The sequence below is a fragment of the Rhinolophus ferrumequinum genome, chromosome 14, assembly GCF_004115265.2.
Source record: "Rhinolophus ferrumequinum isolate MPI-CBG mRhiFer1 chromosome 14, mRhiFer1_v1.p, whole genome shotgun sequence".
Classification (NCBI taxonomy): domain Eukaryota; kingdom Metazoa; phylum Chordata; class Mammalia; order Chiroptera; family Rhinolophidae; genus Rhinolophus; species Rhinolophus ferrumequinum.
In genome coordinates, this window is record NC_046297.1 from 43,732,446 (window position 1) to 43,752,656 (window position 20,211).

Sequence of the window (20,211 nt, forward strand, 5' to 3'; positions counted from 1 at the left end):
TAAAAAAATTGTAAACATACTTTGAATGTTTTTCTTTACTTGTAAGATAATATTAAAAAGAGATTCCACAACTTCTTGATTCCTTAAGAACTAAGGATCAAAATACTAAACATAATAAATAAATGTGCAACCTGGAAGTCTGGGAAAGGGTATGAAACATAAAGTACAATACACCAGTGTATTAAAAATCCAGTATTTTGCTATTAAAACTTCATCGCAATACACTTAGGTTTATTGCTACTATAAATAAGCTTCAGATTAAGGCACGTGTCATTACCAATGAGAAAGATTTGGATTCAAAACAAAGGAAATATGGACTGTTTTTCTTTCATTTTGATGTCATTATAGGTATTATCAATTTTAAATGTTAAGTTTTTGTATGGCAGTAAATGTCTTTGAACATATTACCTGAATATAGTTAAAATGTTTATGATACTTTGATACTCTAATTAATGTATATGATATCTTAAAGTATGTGCTACTTTAATGGGGCAATAGGCAAAATCAAATCAAGATGGATGACAAAGGATTACATATAAGAAATATGATAACATATAAGAAAAAAAAATTACCTTATAGGGACAGTGACTGTAAGCAGATCCTTAACTTCTCTGAGCCTCATTTTTTCCACCAGGAAAATTTCAAAACTAGCTGCTATGTCAAACTCATAAGGCTGTTACGAGATCAAATGAGGTGATGTAAAAACACTTGGCAAACTACAAAGCATTGAACGAATAAATGGTATTATCATAGGCCAAATATCTCAAGTTTCTGATATTCTAACAAATAAGGTTATGGTCAGCTCCTTTTGCATCCACTTGAGAACTCCAGTTTTAATTAGATAATTGTGGCATAAATGGAGCAAAAATTTATGCAAAGAGAACATCTTTAAATTTTAGCTTCCAGAATTTTATAAAGTAGTATGCTGTGAGTGGGGCAGCCCACTGCTTGCTGGGGCTCAAGCTACCTCTTGACACTTCCTAATGATAAAGAGGGAACAGACCTTGGCTTCTCGCCTTTCCTCAGTCTCTTCTGCAGAGAGAGACCTCCGTCTCCCTCACCACCTGCTATCGTACAGCATGCATAGTTCCATTAAAATAACCATACTTCATAACAGCATAAAAGTTTTAAGAGTATTAAAGAAACACAGCTGAGGTCAATCGCAGGTACATTTCTGAGCTTGGCACAAAGGTGAAATGCTTCCATCAACTCCACCAGGTTCTCCCTGGCTTAGTTCACAAGCTCTACTTCTATGCATAAAATGGTTCTAGGCCAGCTTTTCCAAACTATGTTCTGAAGGACACTACTTAGGTGAGATGTTAAATGAAAAAGAGATCTGTGGTAAGTAAGTTTGGAATATGTGGGGGAAAATAAGTTTACATACTGCAGAATTTCTCAGTCTGTGATGTACTGACTGTACCCTGTAAAAAGCAATGGAGTGGACAGCATTTCTCAAACTCATTTGAGCACAGAATCCCTCTTTTTCCCACAAAATATCTAGAGGGGCTAATAGCTCTTAGACTACTCCTTGGGAAATGCTACTGTAGCTAATTCACCCTGGTTTTACACGTTAAGGGCTCTGTCTGGTAAAAGCTACTCTTAATTTCTGAAGGAGCAGAACCATTTTGCTCACAAAGCCCACTACCATAGTAACTGTGTGGATGCCACTCCGTAAGTACCCTACCCAAAGCAACTAAGAACTAAATTTCCTTTCTTACAATACTGAGGAATCCAAAGAAGTTATTCTCAAGGTAATGAGAATTATAATCTTTTTAAGGAAATCTTTATATCATTCGTCAAATGTTAAAAAGACAAAGATCTAACTAGATCTTAAGACACAATTACTTTGAAGAAATGGGAGCACTTTATCACAATATCACTGCAATCCACACTATTAATAATAATGATGATTAGTAATGGTGGTAGTGGTAGTGGTGGTAGTAATATTGGCTAAGTATTTATTTTGTACCTTAATCCTTATTTCCACTCTATGAATTTAGGACCTACTATTACTCATGTTAAAGATAAGTACACTGAGGTTGAGAGAGAATAACTGACTTGCCACAGGTCACACAAAATAATAAGGACAGAATCTCAAACTCATATCTGACCCCTTACCTCATGCTCTTATCACCACATAATGCTATCTTATATTTTAGTAACAAAACAAAAGCATTTAAGTCACACTCTGGTTGTTAAAAAGAAAAGTTTGAGTATATTCATATAAATCCAACTTGATTTATATTTGATTTTGGATTTCCTCTTGAGCAAAGGAGATATTTTGTTTTTTTGTTGTTTTTTTGTTTGTTTTTGTTTTTTTTAAAGCACAGACTGCTATGTACCAATGGTAAGTTTAGATAGGGGGAGGGTTTTAAAAATCTGCATCCAAGGTGAACACATTATCTGTGGTTTCTGCCATTACTGCAAAACGCTGATACTCTGAAACTCGTTTCTCAAAGAAATTTGTTTTCCCTTCTAAAGAAATGTTTTCCATAAAATCAAAGGGATTTTCTGCCTGAAAAATCTGAAAAGAAAAGAAATGTTATTAAACATTCTGAAGAAGTCAAATTATACCCCACAAGAAGATCAACAGATAACTAAAATGGAGCTCAGGTCAGATAGTGTTGTGCAACAGCTCAGATAGTGTTGTGCAACACCTGTCTAGTCACTTACAGGATCACACTACTCCCTATGGCCCTAGAGGCACTCAAGGCTGATAAATTTTAAGATGACTAGGATTACCTAGTAACCCCAAGAAATGATACTGGTATTCATCTCTGGTATTCTAACAAGTAGAAAGAGGAGAAAAATTATTTCAGGAAATAAAAGATTTAATACCAACCAAACTAAAATGTTTTCACAGCTCGAAAATTTTAATACAACATAGATATCATAGGCTCTTTTCACAGGTAATACCTTTAGGTAGTCACACACATGGTACTACATATATATGATACTACATAATCATATACACGATACTACAAAATATTAAATTACCAACAATGTACTATGGACCTAAATATTTCTTAGTTCATAAGAAAACAGATAATCAACAAATTGATGTTAAGGGATCATGATGAGGTAAGATAAAATAAATTCTATCCATAGTGACCCCCCAAAAAAGAGGGACATACGTTGACAAGAAGCTTTTTCACTGCTTCTCAATTCAAGAAGCAGACTTAGAGATATAGCTTGATGGAAACTGCGAAACATTTCAATGATTCATCAGAGGCAATAAAAGAGAATTTTTGAATTTAGGAGTATCCAGCAGGGATTATGAACACCACAGGTAAGAATATATTTAAATAACCCAATTAAAAATGGGCAAAGAGGGCCGGCCCGGTGGCTCAGGTGGTTAGAGCTCCATGCTCCTAACTCCGAAGGCTGCTGGTTCGATTCCCACATGGGCCAGTGGGCTCTCAACCCCAAGGTTGCCAGTTCAACTCCTCGAGTCCCTCAAGGGATGGTGGGCTGTGCCCCCTGCCACTAGAAATGGCAACTGGACCTGGAGCTGAGCTGCGCCCTCCACAACTAAGATTGAAAGAACAACAACTTGACTTGGAAAAAAGGCCTGGAAGTACACACTGTTCCCCAGTAAAGTCCTGTTCCCCTTCCCCAATAAAATCTTAAAAAAAAAAAAAAAAAAAAAGGGCAAAGAATCTGAGTAGATAAGTAGACATTTCTCTAAAGAATATATACAAAACATCATTAAATACATGAAAAGATGCTCAAAAATCATTACTTATTAGACAAATGCAAATCAAGACCACAATGAGATATCATTTCACTCCCACTAAGCTGGCTATAAATAAATAAATAAATAAATAAATAAATAAATAAATAAATAAATAAATAAAAATAAATAACAAGCATTGGTGAAGATGTGGAGAAACTGCAACCCTCATACACTGCTGGTGTTAATGTAAAATGGTGCAGTCACTTTGGAAAACAGTCTGCCAGTTCCTCTAATGATTAAAAATAGAGTTACTATATGACCCAACAATTTCACTTCTAGTTATATATCCAAGAGAAATGAAAACATATGTCCACACAAAAACTTATACATGAATGTCCATAGCAGCATTAGTCATGAGAGCCAAAAAGTAGAAACCACCGCAATGTCCATCAGCTGATAAATGGATAAATGAAATTTGGCATAGCCATACAAAGGAATATTATTTGGCCATAAAAAGGAGTAAAGTACTGATCAATGCTACAACACAAATGAACCTTGAAAGCATACTAAGTAAAGAAGCCAGCCATAAAAGACCATATGCTGTATGATTCCATTTATATGAAATGGGATACACAGAACAGGCAAATCTAAAGAGAGGGAAATTAGATTAGTGGTGCCTAGGGCTGAGGTGGAGGTGGGGGAAAGAAAGGGAAGTAAATGATTGCTAATGGGTACAGAGATTCTTTGTGGGGTGATTAAAAATAATGTTCTAAAATACAGTGTTGTGATAGTTACACCACACTATGAATATACTAAAAACCATTGAACTGTATGTACATTTATTAATAGATGAATCGCATGCTCTGTGATTTTTAAAAGATACATTTTTTAATTCCAAAAAAGCTCATATGCTTTGTGTAGCTGAGTTGCGGAATTCTGTGAAATTTCTGTTCAGAAACAGTGTGTGAAGAGGGAGTGAAAAATTTGAGCTATCACATACAGAACACAGTGGAAAGAGTACTGAACCAATAGTCATAGACTGACTGCATTTTAAAACTGGGGACCTTCTAAAAAATCTGATCCAAATCATTCATGTCATGGACAAAGTAACTAAGACCAAAATTAAGTGGCTTGTTTTTGACACACAGAAGTACTCATATATTTATTAACTAATCCTAAACTAAAAGAGAAGTTGAAAACATTATTAATGTGGCTCCTATTTAGAATTCTGTATAAATGGCCACCATTTGCTAATTTAAATAATCTTTTATTTTACCAAAAACTGCCCTTATAAGAATAGTTCTTTTTATAGAACTCAAATGCTTTGAGTTCAAAGTTTAGTTCATATACTTTAAATTGTTTTGTTTTCTTAATATACACATTCAAGGCCGTACATTTTCCTCTCAGGATCTGTTTGGCTGGATTGTACAAGTTTTGATACCCAGTAATCTTATTGTCGTTTAGTTTATATTTTCTATTAGTTTATATTTTCATTTTTAGTCTCATTTTAAAGGTTATCTTTTCAATTTCTAACTAGTTAGAACTTTTGGCAATCTTTTATTGTGAATTTCTGATTTTATTGCATTAAAATCTATAGTCTGTATAATTTCTGCTTTTTGGAATTTACTGAGATATGTTGAAGGCCTGTGGAAAACGATGTTTTACACTGTGTTTTCTTTTGTAGGAGTCGTGTTTTATATATATACCTACAGTTAGTAAGTTCCCAAAGAGAAAATTAGATCAAGGGGTCCATAGTTTTCCAATAAGCAGGAGAATATGGATGCTGGGTGTGAGGATATGGTGGTGGATTAAAAGATAATGAGTTGACTTTAAGGCTTAAGTAAGCAAAGTAATTTTCCTGTAACAAACATATTGATATAACTTAGGAACAAATACAATTTTTTAATACACTGCATCAATTTAAGAGCTCATATTAATGTAACTGTCATCTTGATTTCTCTCATTATCCGTAAACATCAAAAGGATTTTGCAACTAAAATAATAAAATATAAATAGCTTATCTTACAATAGTTTGCCCCACCTGATTCTTTCATTACAGTATTTCTGTTGTTACCAGAATATAAATGCATTACCAAGAAAGGTTATGATTACCCCAGCATCATGGATTTCATAAGGCTTCTCATTAAACACAATTTAAACCTACATTTCTGTGCTAAGAAATCAAAACCTACAATTTCTAATTACCACAGTTTAGTACACAGTAAAGTTCTGTGGATTTTCCACTTACATTGAATACAACATGACCCCTTAGTGTGCATTTATTGTGTGTCTGACATCATTTTAAGTGCTGTAGGTTACCAACTCATCACAATCTCTTGTGGTAAGTATTATTATTATTATTATTATTATTATTATTCTCTCCATTTAATGGATAAGGAAGCTGAGATGGGGTTCAGCAGCACCTTGCCTAAGGTCACATAGCTAGACTGTGGTGGAACCAGGATTCAAACCCAGGTAGTCTGCCTGCAGCCCCCACCTGTTAAGTCATGTGAAAAGCATACCTCTTTATGAAATTCAGGTACACTATCTCTGATAACCAAAGACAGAAATAACTTAAACACAACTGAGTTCAGAGTCAAATTATGACAGTTAATGTCTTCATAGCAACTATTTACTACTTAGGGTATTAACCCCCAAATTAAACACAGACACGTGGAGATTTATATGATGGTAAAACACATACATATATACATATTAAATGCAATTATTTAAAAAGTCTCCTATTTTTAAATAGATACCTGCAATTATTACAAAGTAATTTATTGAGCTTATTAGCTCCAAGATTTATCAGCGGCCTACTTCTGTTGTGAATTTCATTCTAAGTTTCAAAGGATTTTGCAAAGCTAATTTGCTCATGCAAAGCAAGGCTCTGTTATGACATTGTAAAAGTAGACTAGTACGTTACAAATGCTTTCAGTGAAATATTTTAGTGGTCTTATTTGACTATAACTTTTTAGCTAACAGTAATACATTTTTAAATAACTTACCTTTGAGAATCCAAGTTCCGCAAGTAATCTGTCAGCTACAAATTCAATATACTGTTTCATCAAAACACAATTCATTCCAATAAGTCCAACTGGCAAGGCTTCTGTTAAAAACTCCTGAGATGAAAACAAAAACAGAATAAAGTACAAAGAACAATAAATAAGTATGTATTTTCCAAATAAAAAGAGGGTTTTAGTTTTATTAACCTTTTAAGTCACTAATCTTGTCTGAGGAAAGTACACTAGGTTAAACTCTTTCAACATGGCAAACAATGTCCATTTGTTTAAAAATGTTTGGGGTATCACTATTCACATTTTGTCACATTCTCAAATAGCCAAAATAAATTGAAACTAATTATCAAAGTACTGGTATTTTAAAAGGTAACACATATAAGACCTGAATTCACATGCTTTCTCAATAGAAAAAAAGAGATACTTTGTTCTGAAATATCTGAAAAAGATTCACCAGAGATGTCTGTTGTGGGGAACAGCTGTGAAAAAGAAAAAACAATATTAACAAAGAACATGAGAAAGAAATAGAAATGGATTTGAGGGTTGGAGATAAACTGAACTCCAACTATATTTAAAGACAGTGATGAAGTAATGAAGTGTTAATGGAAGAAAAATTAGAACATTAACCATCTGGATCTAGTTCTGAAAATGATTAAATATACCAGAATGCATTTTGTGCCTCTTCGTCCTCCCAATATAAAAACTATCACTGTTAAACTACACAGTACTAAAAACAAGTTTTAAAATGTTACCTTACTTTTAAATTAGTTCTTTCAAATGATAAAATCACATCCTAAGTGGAGCATCAAGGTCTCTCTCGTCAGAGGTCTTTACATGTCATAAATTAGGGTTATTATTCACTAATCCATTTATTTATTCATTCTATAAACATCTAATGCATGATTCAAGTTAGATACCCTACTAGGTTTCTGAGAACACAAAACAAACAAATCATTACTGCCCTCCAGTAGCAAAAATCTAAAAATATAAAGCTAAAGTAATTACAATAGTTTGTTATAGCATAAAGTTTGACAGGTCAAGAAGACAGAAAATATAGTCCTGAAATAGATTTTAGTATACATAAAACCTTAATATATGTAATACTTACTTATAAATTAACATATTACTTATTGCAATATACTATCTATTAGTACTGTCAAGTTGACCACATAAAATCGCTGACATTTATTTTGACCTAGAAGATAGCAATTTCATATGAGTCAACCTCATAAAATAGGTATAAACATTAGAGAAAGAGAGACATGCTAATTATAAGCTTACCTGCTCAATTTCAACAGCATTGACAATGATCTCCCTGACCCTTTCTTCTGAAGGCTTATTTACTAAGTATCGAAACATCAGACAAGCAAAGTCACAATGAAGCCCCTAAAACAGAAGAAAAATAACAATGTCAAAAAAACGTTTAATCAGCCATTTTCACACAGTGATGTGTCAAGCATCATATAGAGTAGGTTCTAGGAATGCAACATGGAATTTCAGGAAGATAGAAGAGGGATTAAGAGGGCCAGGGACCTTTTTCCTTCAAATCTCATTAAAATGCCAATTACAATAACCTGTAATAAAAGTTTTTCAGTGCCAGAAATCTTAGTTCATCAACATGAAAGAAGAATTAATTAACAACAATCTACAACTAAAAGCATTTTGGAAAGGAAAACAAAGCAAGACAAGCCAAAATAAAAGTTCATTCATTTTTGTCTAAAAAATTTCAGAAATGATTGAAAAATAATAAGTATTTAAGGAAGAGGTGAAACTCAGAAAGATTTCAAAAAGACATTTATATTAAATAAGAATGGCTGAAGACAAAGATGAATTCGGTACAATGAAAATGGAAATTGAAGAATAAAAAATACCGTTCGAAGCTGTATAAAGCAGAAATGACATCACAGATAATTCAGCCACAGAAGGAGATAAACCTGTGAAATACCTGAGAACAGAATGGTTATGCAAATACAAGAAATGGTATAGAATCTTAAATAATTGAAGAACAGAGCAAAGAGATTCAACCTACAATAATCAGGATTCCATACCACAGAACAGATGAAATAAAGCTGAAAACAACAGAAGATGATTTCAAAAAGTCAAAACGAAAAAGAGAAAGAGAGATCATATCAATAGATGCAGAAAAAGCATTTGATAAAATCCAACAGCCATTTATGATAAAAACCCTTAAGAAAGTGGGAATAGAGGGATCATATCTCAACATAAGACCATATATGACAAACCCACAGCTAACATCATACTCAATGGGGAAAAGCTAAAACCATTCCCCCTAAGATCAGGAACAAGGCAAGGTTGCCCACTATCTCCGCTTCTATTCAACATAGTGCTGGAAGTTCTAGCCACAGCAATCAGACAGCTGATAGATGAATTTAGTAAAGTAGCAGGATACAAAATTAATATCCAGAAATCAGTTGCATTTGTATACACCAATAATAAAACATCAGAAGGAGAAATTAAAAAAACAATCCCATTCACAATTGCTCCAAAGACTATGAAATACCTGGGAATAAATTTAACCAAAGAAGTAAAAGATCTGTACTCAGAAAATTATAAGACACTGAAGAAAGGAATGAAAGAAGATATAAATAGATGGAAACACATATCATGTTCATGGATAGGAAGAATTAATATAGTTAAAATGTCCATACTGCCTAAGGCAATATACATATTCAACGCAATTCCTATCAAACTCCCAACAACGTTTTTCACAGAAATAGAACATATAATCCTAAAATTTATATGGGACCATAAAAGACCCCGTATAGCCTCAGCAATCTTGAGAAATAGGAACAAAGTGGCAGGTATAACAATACCTGACTTCAAATTATACTAAAAGACTACAGTAATCAAAACAGCATGGTACTGGCATAAAAACAGACACATAGATCAATGGAACAGAATAGAGAGTCCAGAAATAAATACATGCCTATATGGCCATTTAATCTACGACAACTGAAGCAAGAATGTACGATGGGGTAAAGACAGTCTATTCAATAAATGGTGCTGGGAAACCTGGACAGACACATGCAAAAAAAATGAAGCTGGACCACTTACTTACACCATATACAAAAATAAATTCAAAATGGCTTAAAGACTTAAATGTAAGATCTGAAACCATAAAATACCTAGAAGAAAATATAGGAAGAAACTTCACAGACATTACCCGGAGTAAAATTTTTTCTGATATATGCCCTCACGCGAGGGAAGTAAGATAAAAAATAAACATGTGGGATTATATCAAACTAAAAAGTTTTTTCACAGCACAGGAAACCATCAATAAAACAAAAAGGGATCCTACTGAATGGTAAAAGATATTTGCCAATGACATATCTGATAAGGGATTAATATCACAAATCTATGAAAAACTCACTCAACTCAACTCCAAAAAAACAAACGACCCAATTGAAAACTGGGCAGAGGACTTGAAGAGACATTTTTCTAAAAAGGACATACAGATGGCAAACAGACATATGAAGAAATGCTCAACCTCACTAACCATCAGAGAAATGCAAATAAAAACCACAATGAGATACCACCTCATCCCAGTAAAAATGGCTATCATCAATAAATCAACAAACAACAAGTGCTGGCGCGGATGTGGAGAAAAGGGAACGCTTGTGCACTGTTGGTGGGATTGCAGATTGGTGCAGCCACTATGGAAAACAGTATGGAGGTATCTCAAAAATCTGAAAATGGAACTACCCTATGATCCAGTAATTCCACTCCTAGGTATCTATCTGGAGAATCCAAAACTCCAATTCAAAAATCTTTATGCACCCCTATGTTTATTGCAGCACTATACACAATAGCTAAGACATGGAAACAACCGAAATGCCCATCGGTAGATGACTAGATTAAGAAACTGTGGTACATTTATACAATGGAGTACTACGCAGCCATAAAGAAGGAAGAAATCTTACCATTTGCAACAACATGGATGGACCCAGAGAACATTATGTTAAGTGAAATAAGTCAGACAGAGAAAGACAAATACCATATGATCTCACTTATATGTGGAATCTAAAGAAAAGAATAAGTGAATGAACTAATCAGAAACGGTTTTGGAGACAAAGAGGAAAAACTGCGGGTTGCTAGATGGGCGGGGGGGTGGGGGTAAGGGGGAAGGTGAGGGGATTAGAAAACAATCAGTAACCACAAGATGGCCACGGGGTTTTGAAAATTAATGTGGGAAACGTAATCAATAATGTTGTAAAGATTTTGTAGGGTATCCGATAGACATGTGTCCCATTTGGGAGACCATCTCAGGGAAGATGTAGATGCCTGATCACTGCACTGTACACCTGAAGCTGAACAATAATGAATGCCAACTATAATATTATATATATACATATATATATATATATGTATATATATATATGTATGTATAAATAGGTATGTATACATTTACAAGAGGCAGAGTACAGCATTGGGAGTGGAGATAGTGGAAATGGGATGGCTCGGTGCGATGTCAGAGAGATAGTGGATGGGGGGAGGGGGGGTCCACAGTGTGAGGGATATAAATGATAAACGTCTAAAAGAAAAACCTCATAAACAAGACAGACAATAGTTTAGTGGTTTCCATAGGGTAAGGGGGGTGGGGGGTGGGAGATGAAGGTAAGAGGGATCAAATATATGGTGATGGAAGGAGAACTGACTCTGGATGGTGAACACACAATGTGATTTATAGAGGATGTGACACAGAATTGTACACCTGAAATCTATGTAATTTTACTAACAATTGTCACCCCAATAAATTTAAAATAAATAAATAAATAAATAAATAAATAAATAAGAAAAAGAGAAAGAGGCCAGAGATATAAAAAGATGATGGAGTTCCAAATAAAATTAACAGAGACTGACACTAAGGCAGAGTCAATTAACATTTCTAAACTACAAAGAAAAAGAAATAATTTTGCAAGCCACCAAAGGAGAGGAGCAAGACATGTACACTTAAAAGGATTACAAATCAGAGTTTGCTTAGGGTTTTCTACATAAATCAACGAATACCAAAAGACAATTGAAAAATAAGACTCAGGGGGAAGGGGGGATAGTAGAAGAGGGTAAAGAGGATAAAATATATGGAGATGGAAGGAGAACTGACTCTGGGTGGCGAGCACACAATGTGATAGATAGACAGATGATGTATTATAGAAATGTATACTAAACCTATGTAATATTACTAACCACTGTCACCCCAATAAATTTATTTAAAAAAAAAAAAGAAAGTTAAGACTCAAATCAAAGGTTGTATACCAAGGATTATTTACCTAGTTAAGTTGTCATTCCCGGAAGAAACCATCAGAAAAAAACCTCTTTCAACAGCTAATCTTAGATTTGCTAGTGACATTTTTTCCCCAAACTTGATTCAAGAGGCTAAATTTCAAACAAACTGCTGAAAGATGTTAAAGTGTTGATTAGAACTGATAGCTAGCTACCTATTACACAGGTGAGTAAATCAAACGTACGCACTTATATTGCTAAATCAGTAAGTGAATAAAATCAATTTTGAGGTTTAAAGCAATTCCAATCAAAATCCTAATGGGATTGTTTTAGTTAAAAAATTAATGTGAGACTAGAACTTAAGTATTCTAACTACTAAAGATAAAGAATGTAATATGATGGAGACCCTAATTATTGCTACAATGGTAATCATATCGCAATACATAAATGTATCAAATTAACATGTTGTACATCTTAAATTTACACAATATTACATGTCAAATATATTTCAATTTAAAAAACTTAACCTGGAAGAATAAATGGGCAGAATCTTGTAAGGACACTTAATAGGAAAGTTATGAAATTTACCCTAATTATCAAAACACAAAATACTACAATAATTAAAATAGTTTGTTATGGCATTAAGTTTGACAGATAGGTTAATGAAAAAGAAAAAAAGCCCTGAAACAGATTTTAGAATACTTAAAACCTTAACATATAATAAAGAAGACCCCAAAATCAATAGAGCGACTTAACAAAGAATTTTAAAAACTTCCCAAAAGTATGTGAAATAAAATTAAGTTAAATTCTAACCATCCTATCCTATACTATATTTACATTAAATCTTTTACTTATACTAAGCAAATTCCAATTGCATTAGAGAGTCAAATGTTAAAAAGTCGTGAAGAAAATATGTGTGATGATTTAACACATTTCTGGAAGCAGATCACATAAATTTCAGGTTTCTGTATATTAAAAGAAGAAAATTAAAAACAAAGGTCAAACTAGGAAAATATTTGCAACAAATATAACAAAATTCATATATTATATTCATGTAATAAATACTTTAAAAACACTTATTGAAAGAGGCTAGTCACTGTGCACAGGGAATATATAACAACAGAAATAAAGGCAAAAGGTAAATACAGAAAATATACAATGACTAATATCATCATGAGAAAAAAAGTTCAATCTAAGTAGCAATCAAATCAATGCAAATAACCCAATAATGAGATACCATTACCCCTATCAAATTTGTCAAATATTTAACAAATAAACCCAAATTCTGGTGGGGGTTTGGTAACAAAAAACATGTTCATACATTGCTAGGTAGGGTTGAAAATTGCTATAAAATTTCTGGAAAGAAATCTGCAAATAAGTATGAATGACTTTGAAAATGTTCTACCTTACAATCTAATAATTCTACTTCTAGGGAATCTAGCTCAGGAAAATAATAGAAATTTGGGACAAGCTTATACAAAGATATTCATTTTGCATTATAGAAAAACAAATAAACAAAAAATCTGGAAACAACCTAAATTTTTAATTATAGAATAGTCAAATAGTGATATATTTATTCATTAGAATATTACATATCTAACAAAACTGTCTCCAAAAAAATGCTTAACATCATAGAAAAAATGCTCACAACATTCTGCTAGAGAAAAAAGTCTCAGCTTGTAAAAATATGAAAAAAGCAGACTATTTCAAATTGTAAAAATATGTTTGTACATATCTACATAGATTTAAATGTAGAAAACTAAAAAGAAATACTATGAAATACTAAAAGTGGTCATCGTTGTTTGTTGAGAGTGATTTTATTCTCTGAATTCTCTGTAATAATCCTATATAACATTTATAATAAAAATTTTTAGAAATTTTAAGATATGGAACAACAAAAAGTAGTTATACAAAGCATTTTATGGCACTTAAAAAGTACTTTCACACGTACTGTTTCATTGTTAAGGTTTATAGTTCAAGAAACAGAGTCTCAGAGAAGTTAAGTAACTTAACAAGGTCACTTAGAAATAAGCTGAAGGGCAAGGTTTAGTGTAGTCAATAAACATGAATTGAATTGCTATGATGGGCTAAATACTGAGAACAGAAAGATAAATGACAAGGTTTCTGCACTCAAGGAGCTTAGAGTCTGTCTAGTAAGCAAAGAGACAAGAAGTGCAATACATGTTGTGGACATGATAGGGACAAGTTTAGGTTTCAAAGAGATACACAAAGAGAAGAGCTGTCAGTTTTACCTAATTGGGTCAGAAAAGTTTTGAGTTGCAACTTATAAGAAGGTAATCAACAAATGAAAAACTTGGTCAGAAAGATGAAAAGGGTATTTACTGTAGGTGGACGGAGACAAGATTTAGTGTTTGGGTGTAGCTGAAAGAGAAAAGAAACAATCCACAATGACTCCCAGATTTCAAATTTAAATGATTGGATGGAGTGTAGCGACACTTAGTGAGATAGGAAAAACAGAAAAAAGAACAAATCTTGGGAGGACGATGCTGTGTTTGATTTCTGAAATGTTAGGTTTGAGATATCTGTGGAAACTTCCAGGAGAAAACATCTAACAGGCACTCGAATATACAAGTTTGAGCTCAGGAAAGAATATGTGGACTACAGATAGTTTTGGTGGTTATGAGCATCTAGGTGGTATCTGATTTCATGGGAATAAATAAGATCAGCCAGGAGGTCACGTAGAGTGAAAGGAAGAGGCCAAGGTGGGAACCCAGGAGTACAGTATTTCAGGGAGAGCAGAGGAGACTGAGGAGGAACACAAGAGGTAGGAGGAAAACAGTGTCTTAAAAGCAGAGAAAAAATTACTTCTTAACTTGTTTTAAATCCTTGTGTCATCATAAGCATTTTCCAGGGGAAAGAAAAATAAATGAACACTAAACATAAACACAAATATAACTAGAAAAATACTTCATTCCTTACTTCATCTCTGCTGATGAGTTCATTGGAAAAAGTGAGCCCAGGCATAAGACCTCTTTTCTTTAACCAGAATATAGCAGCAAAAGATCCCGAGAAGAAAATTCCTTCTACAGCAGCAAAGGCCACCACTCTTTCCCCTGGGAGACATAAAATAGTTTCACTTTCTGAAATACCATACAATGCAGACATAATATATATAAATATATTACATATGTATATGTGTGTATATATATATATTTTATAACAATATATGTGTATATATATATTTATAACAACCACAAGTATTTTGCCAAGAAATAAAATCAACAAGTTAGTGCCACGGCCAAGGGTCTTCAGGGGAGGAAATCTGCCAACCTCTACCTACTCAAGCAGAAAGGTATGTCTACTTCAAATCCTGTGTCAGATATTTGACTCCTATAGGTCTTGGTTTCTAGACAAAGGAAAGCCTTCCATACTCAAAAAAAGAGATGATGTATCTCTGCATCATACATGCCTACGAGTGGGGTGTGTGTGTGTGTGTGTGTGTGTGTGTGTGTGTGTACGCGTGTGCACATTGGAGTGGAGAGTAGAAGATGGATTTTATGACAAAATGTCTCCCTCTCTATGATTGGTGGAAGGGAGGTTGCTGAGGTTTATATTTTTAGAAACCTAAGGTATCTTACAGATTATGTATAAACATTTCAAAAAACATTGTCATGCATCTGCAATTAAAAAAACAGATAAATCCAGCTGAAGATAATAAATATATCTATTGGATAAAATGTCCCATCATACAAGCAAAAATACTGTCTTCTGCTAAACGTATAGGACCCAATCTCAAATGTAATTCACTGTCAGGCAAGGGCTTTGCAGAAGTCCATCTCCTAAAATGTCTATCGTAGCATTATATCTGGAACAGTATTCCTAGGGGATGATTCTAGGTCTAACCCAAAAGAGATCATTCTCAAGCCCCTTATGTCACCACACTGCATGCTTGGGAGAAATATTCATATGTGTGTCTGTCCAGGGAGAAAGGTTTGATTTATAAGACTGTGAGATAAAGGCAGCTGAGCACTTGAACCAACTACAGACCTGTTTCATAGGTGACCTCATAGCTTGTATCCCAGTACTTGTTGTAGGACCAAAAACACGATAGCAGGCCCTTAATAAATGTGTCCTGAACTGTATCAATGGAAACTATATAAGCACTAGATGATAAAAGACATTATAATCCATTCTACAGAAATTGCTAAGATTTGACGCAGAAACGGAATAAATTATTTATAACTTCCAGAACACAAGTAATAATAATATTTAAATTTCAAAAAAGAAAGATGGCTCAGTTTAAATATTTCTGGCTACCCTTTAAATAGTGCTCTGGTTTGTCTTTGTTCATCTCCCTGATTATCTTAAACAAACCAAATTGGATAGATCAATTATATAAAATATTTGTCTATTATTAGCCAAAAACATCAGAAAGGCTTTTATATTTTTATAGTCTTTTATTTTTATAGACACAATCTAAAAAGTCACTTTGAAAAAAATAACAGAATATAAATTAAACAAGTACGTATTGAGTACATACTGTGTGGGAATTTCCAAAAGAAGAGTCTTTAGTGTAGTATGTACTGAATATTAAAATATAGTAATAATAATGATCACTGTGCTCTGCTGACTCTTTGGAAAATAAAAACGGCCTTTAGACCAGCTAGTTATATTTTTTAAGATGTCATTAGCTTAATATATAGATTACTACATTTTCATTTTACTACTTATATGGTAATGGATAATCATAATTGATACACTTTTAATTGACATAAAGGTGATGTCATGTGGACATCTATCTGTAAGGGAAGTAGACTATAATGTAACACAAACATTGTGAATAAGAGGAAAATATTTTAATTATTCTGTGCATTCACATGAATGCTAAAGGATGAAAATCATAACGGAAATAGTTATACAAGGCTATTCTTTTTAGAGAGAATTAAAGGATTATAAGGGGTAAAATTTACAAATTTTCAATAGATGTGAACTAGGAAGAGATTTCCAAAACACATCTTCTAACAGCTGTAATGAAAGTGAAGGTTTCATGATTTGTTTTAGACATGGGAAAGTAGTATATACTCATATTTTTAAGACATAGCTGACTGACTTCTATGATGCAATGCACTAAGATTGTGTAACTATAACTTTCTGATATTTGAAATGTAATTTCATTACTATATTAGGTTGAATCTATATATTTAATGTTTTAAAGCTCTTTAGAGATATTTTTTAAATTAAGCAGTATATCTCAATTTAAAAAAAAACTAAACAGATATACAATTAAGAATTTTTAACTCTGAAGAATTGAAGCTCCTCATAACATATCAATTTTCACACAAACTAATAATTTTAAAGGAGTATTCTTAGGTTCTCTTTAGCTAAAAGTAAAGGATTAGAAGAATCTGGATGTGAGGAAAGAAGACTTGCTATATTGGGTCCTACTAGGTGCAGAAGTAAATCAAGGTCACTAAAAATGCTAACAAAACTCTAAGCCAGTGAAAGAGCTGCCTTCACCAGCCTGAAGGTATTAAAGATGCAGACGGCACAATTAGGTCATAAAACTGCACTTCCCCAGCTGGCTAAAGAGAACACAGGTGTTTAGTGAAACAAGACATTATTTCCATGTTATTGTCTTGAAGCTCCTCTCCCAAAGAGGAAGGCCACCAAAGTGTTCTTCACTTTTTCCCCTTCCCACTACCCATTCCATCCCCTCTGCCACATTGTAGACCATGTTCTCATTCTCGGATTGAGAACCCTAAAGGGGGTTTGCCTTGAGAGTAAGCAATATGGGGAATTTAACTGGAGCCCACATGTCACATAGTGACTGCCACCCTCCTCTATTTTTGCTAGTTTATAGGTTGTTTTCTTTGGTAGTGCATGAAATACATGCTTTCTGAGTCTGTTCTTCATTTTCCATCAGCACCTATCCATACTAATATTTTCAGTGAATATTGAAAACCTTGGTATTTCCCTTCTTTTTTCTCTAAAGCCAATGTTTCTCAAAGTGTGTGTCTCAAACCACATGTGAGAGAATCAGCTGGGTATAAAATGCAGATTCCTCAGTCCCACCTGAGCCTCCTAAATCACTCCACCGTGAGGACCAGGATTCTGCAGGATTTTTCCACAAGTTCTTTCATGATTTTTATGCACATTGAGAAGCACTGCTTTTCTCATTCTCAAAATGATCTAAAGGCAACGTAAACATATCTGTTTCTTCTCTGATACACTATATGCTTGCCCATACCTTACACTGTATCACTGGTTCTCAATATGTGGTCCAGCGATCCCTGGAAATCCACAGACCGGGGAAGCACGGGGTCAAAACTATTTTCATAATGATACTATTTTGAAGTATAAGGCACTATTTATTCATTTTAGTACTGTTCTCTCATGAGAGTATAGTGGTATTTTCCAGGGGCTACAAGGAATATCCATACTCATTTGAAAAGTCTGGTAAAATACTCCTCCCTTTTCTAACTACATATCTGAATGAGGATAGATTTTCTTCATATACTTCAACTAAAACAACATTCTGCAACAAATTGAATGCAGAGGCAGATATAATTTAGCTGTCTTCTATTAAGTCAGACATTAAAGAGATTTGCAAAAATGTAAAAGTATGCCATTCTTCATTTTCTTTTAAATATAGTGTTTTTCAACAATATATGCTAAAATATAATGGGTTATTCCTGTTATTTTAAAATTCATTATTAAATATATTTAAAGTTTCTTGGTTTTAATTTCTAATACGGAAATATCAACAACCCACACAAATAAAAGCATTTTGTAGTCCTTAATAATTTTTAAGAATTCAAAGAAGTCCTGAGACCAAAACTTTTTAGACTTGCTTCCCCACATTATGAATAAAACCAGAAAGTAAAGACCACTAATTATAAAATAGGTAATGAGATAGATACTTAGAGCTATTCAAATAAAGAATCTGAATATTTTACTTAATTTTAATAAATATTTACTGAGCAACTACTATACATAAGACACAATGTTAATCATTTCCTTAAAAAAAAGTTATTGGATCTCAACTCATCTGGGTGAAAAATAAGCCTGTTGTTATAAACCATTTCTGCCCTAGTTGAGTGCACTATTTTTCAGTTTTTCAAAAACTACATATTTGTTCCCTGAAAAATGTAAAAGACTTTGACTCACTTTAAATCCCTAAAATAAACATTCCTGAAAGCAGACACAAACTTTGACTTGCTATAATACTCTTATATATATATATATATAACATATATAACATATATATATAACATATATATATCAGATTCTATGTGACCTGTAATTATACATTGACATCTTAACCTTTCAACTTTCAACTTATTAAACAGAATAGATAAAGTTTTAGATTATTTTAGTCCTGGTTTCTAATTATTAGAAATAATGATTCTACTAAAGGTACACATTGAGTCTTTGAGATAGTCACACGGGGTAAAATAGTATTATATCACTCAAAGCAAATTTGATACATATAAATTGAAGCTACATACCAAAAGTAGATTTTCTATCTGCTATCCATCGCAAGGCCCAATCTGCTTTTTTCTTAACAAATGGCATTGTTTCAATTGCATTAAATAAAAATTCCCTATAAAAACCAAAGAATGGCAAAGTTATTCATTTGTTTTTCTTAATCAGAATAAATTTTCATAGGTTAATAATGATTGCAACTCTATGGTATACTACCAGATCTGTAATTTTTCTGTATTTTTGCATGTGCATAAAATACAAAAATGAAAATAAAAGTCAAATCAGTGGTTTGGATCTGGTCTGATACCAAACTAACTCAACTCACATATTCAATTGCTGAACAGAATGTGCTCCCCAGACTAACAGGTTCTATGCAAGTTCTTTTTAAACCCATTATTAAGCAACAGAAAACATTATACTCCTAGACTTCTATATTTGAATAATATTTCCCTAACATTAGTTTTGGAGTAAATTTTGCTCTTAACATAATCAAGCAATAGAATAAACCTTTGTAAATAAAATCCCAGTGGTGATACCTTTGTTCGGGATCTCTGATGTATGTATCTATTAGCAAGCTGTACATCTCTGAGTGGACATTCTCGATAAGAATTTGAAAGCCATAGAAACAGCGAGCCTCTGGAACCTGCACCTCTTGACTAAATCGCTCCACCTATGAAAATAAGGGAAACAAATATATCCAATTCAGTAGGCTCTCATTAAACACTGCAAATCAGAATCTGAAGATCAGAATTATCACTTAAAAACTGCGTGTCATGCTACAAACAGGTCAGAAAGACTTTATGGATTATTTTAAGCAGTATTATTTACCCA

At 33.2% G+C, this 20,211-nt stretch overlaps 1 protein-coding gene across 1 annotated transcript in view; it reads right to left on the minus strand.

Moving 5' to 3' along the window:
* Positions 1-314: 314 nt before the first annotated feature.
* RRM2B (ribonucleotide reductase regulatory TP53 inducible subunit M2B) overlaps positions 315-20,211 on the minus strand; it is a 40,827-nt gene continuing 20,930 nt past the window's right edge. The window contains exons 4-9 of the mRNA XM_033126733.1: positions 19,917-20,050; positions 19,404-19,498; positions 14,875-15,008; positions 7,975-8,079; positions 6,685-6,798; positions 315-2,524 (exon numbers count right to left, since the gene is read on the minus strand). Of these exons, the coding sequence (XP_032982624.1) occupies positions 2,372-2,524; positions 6,685-6,798; positions 7,975-8,079; positions 14,875-15,008; positions 19,404-19,498; positions 19,917-20,050 (735 nt within the window). The 3' untranslated portion in view covers positions 315-2,371. The remainder of the gene's footprint in view (positions 2,525-6,684; positions 6,799-7,974; positions 8,080-14,874; positions 15,009-19,403; positions 19,499-19,916; positions 20,051-20,211) is intronic.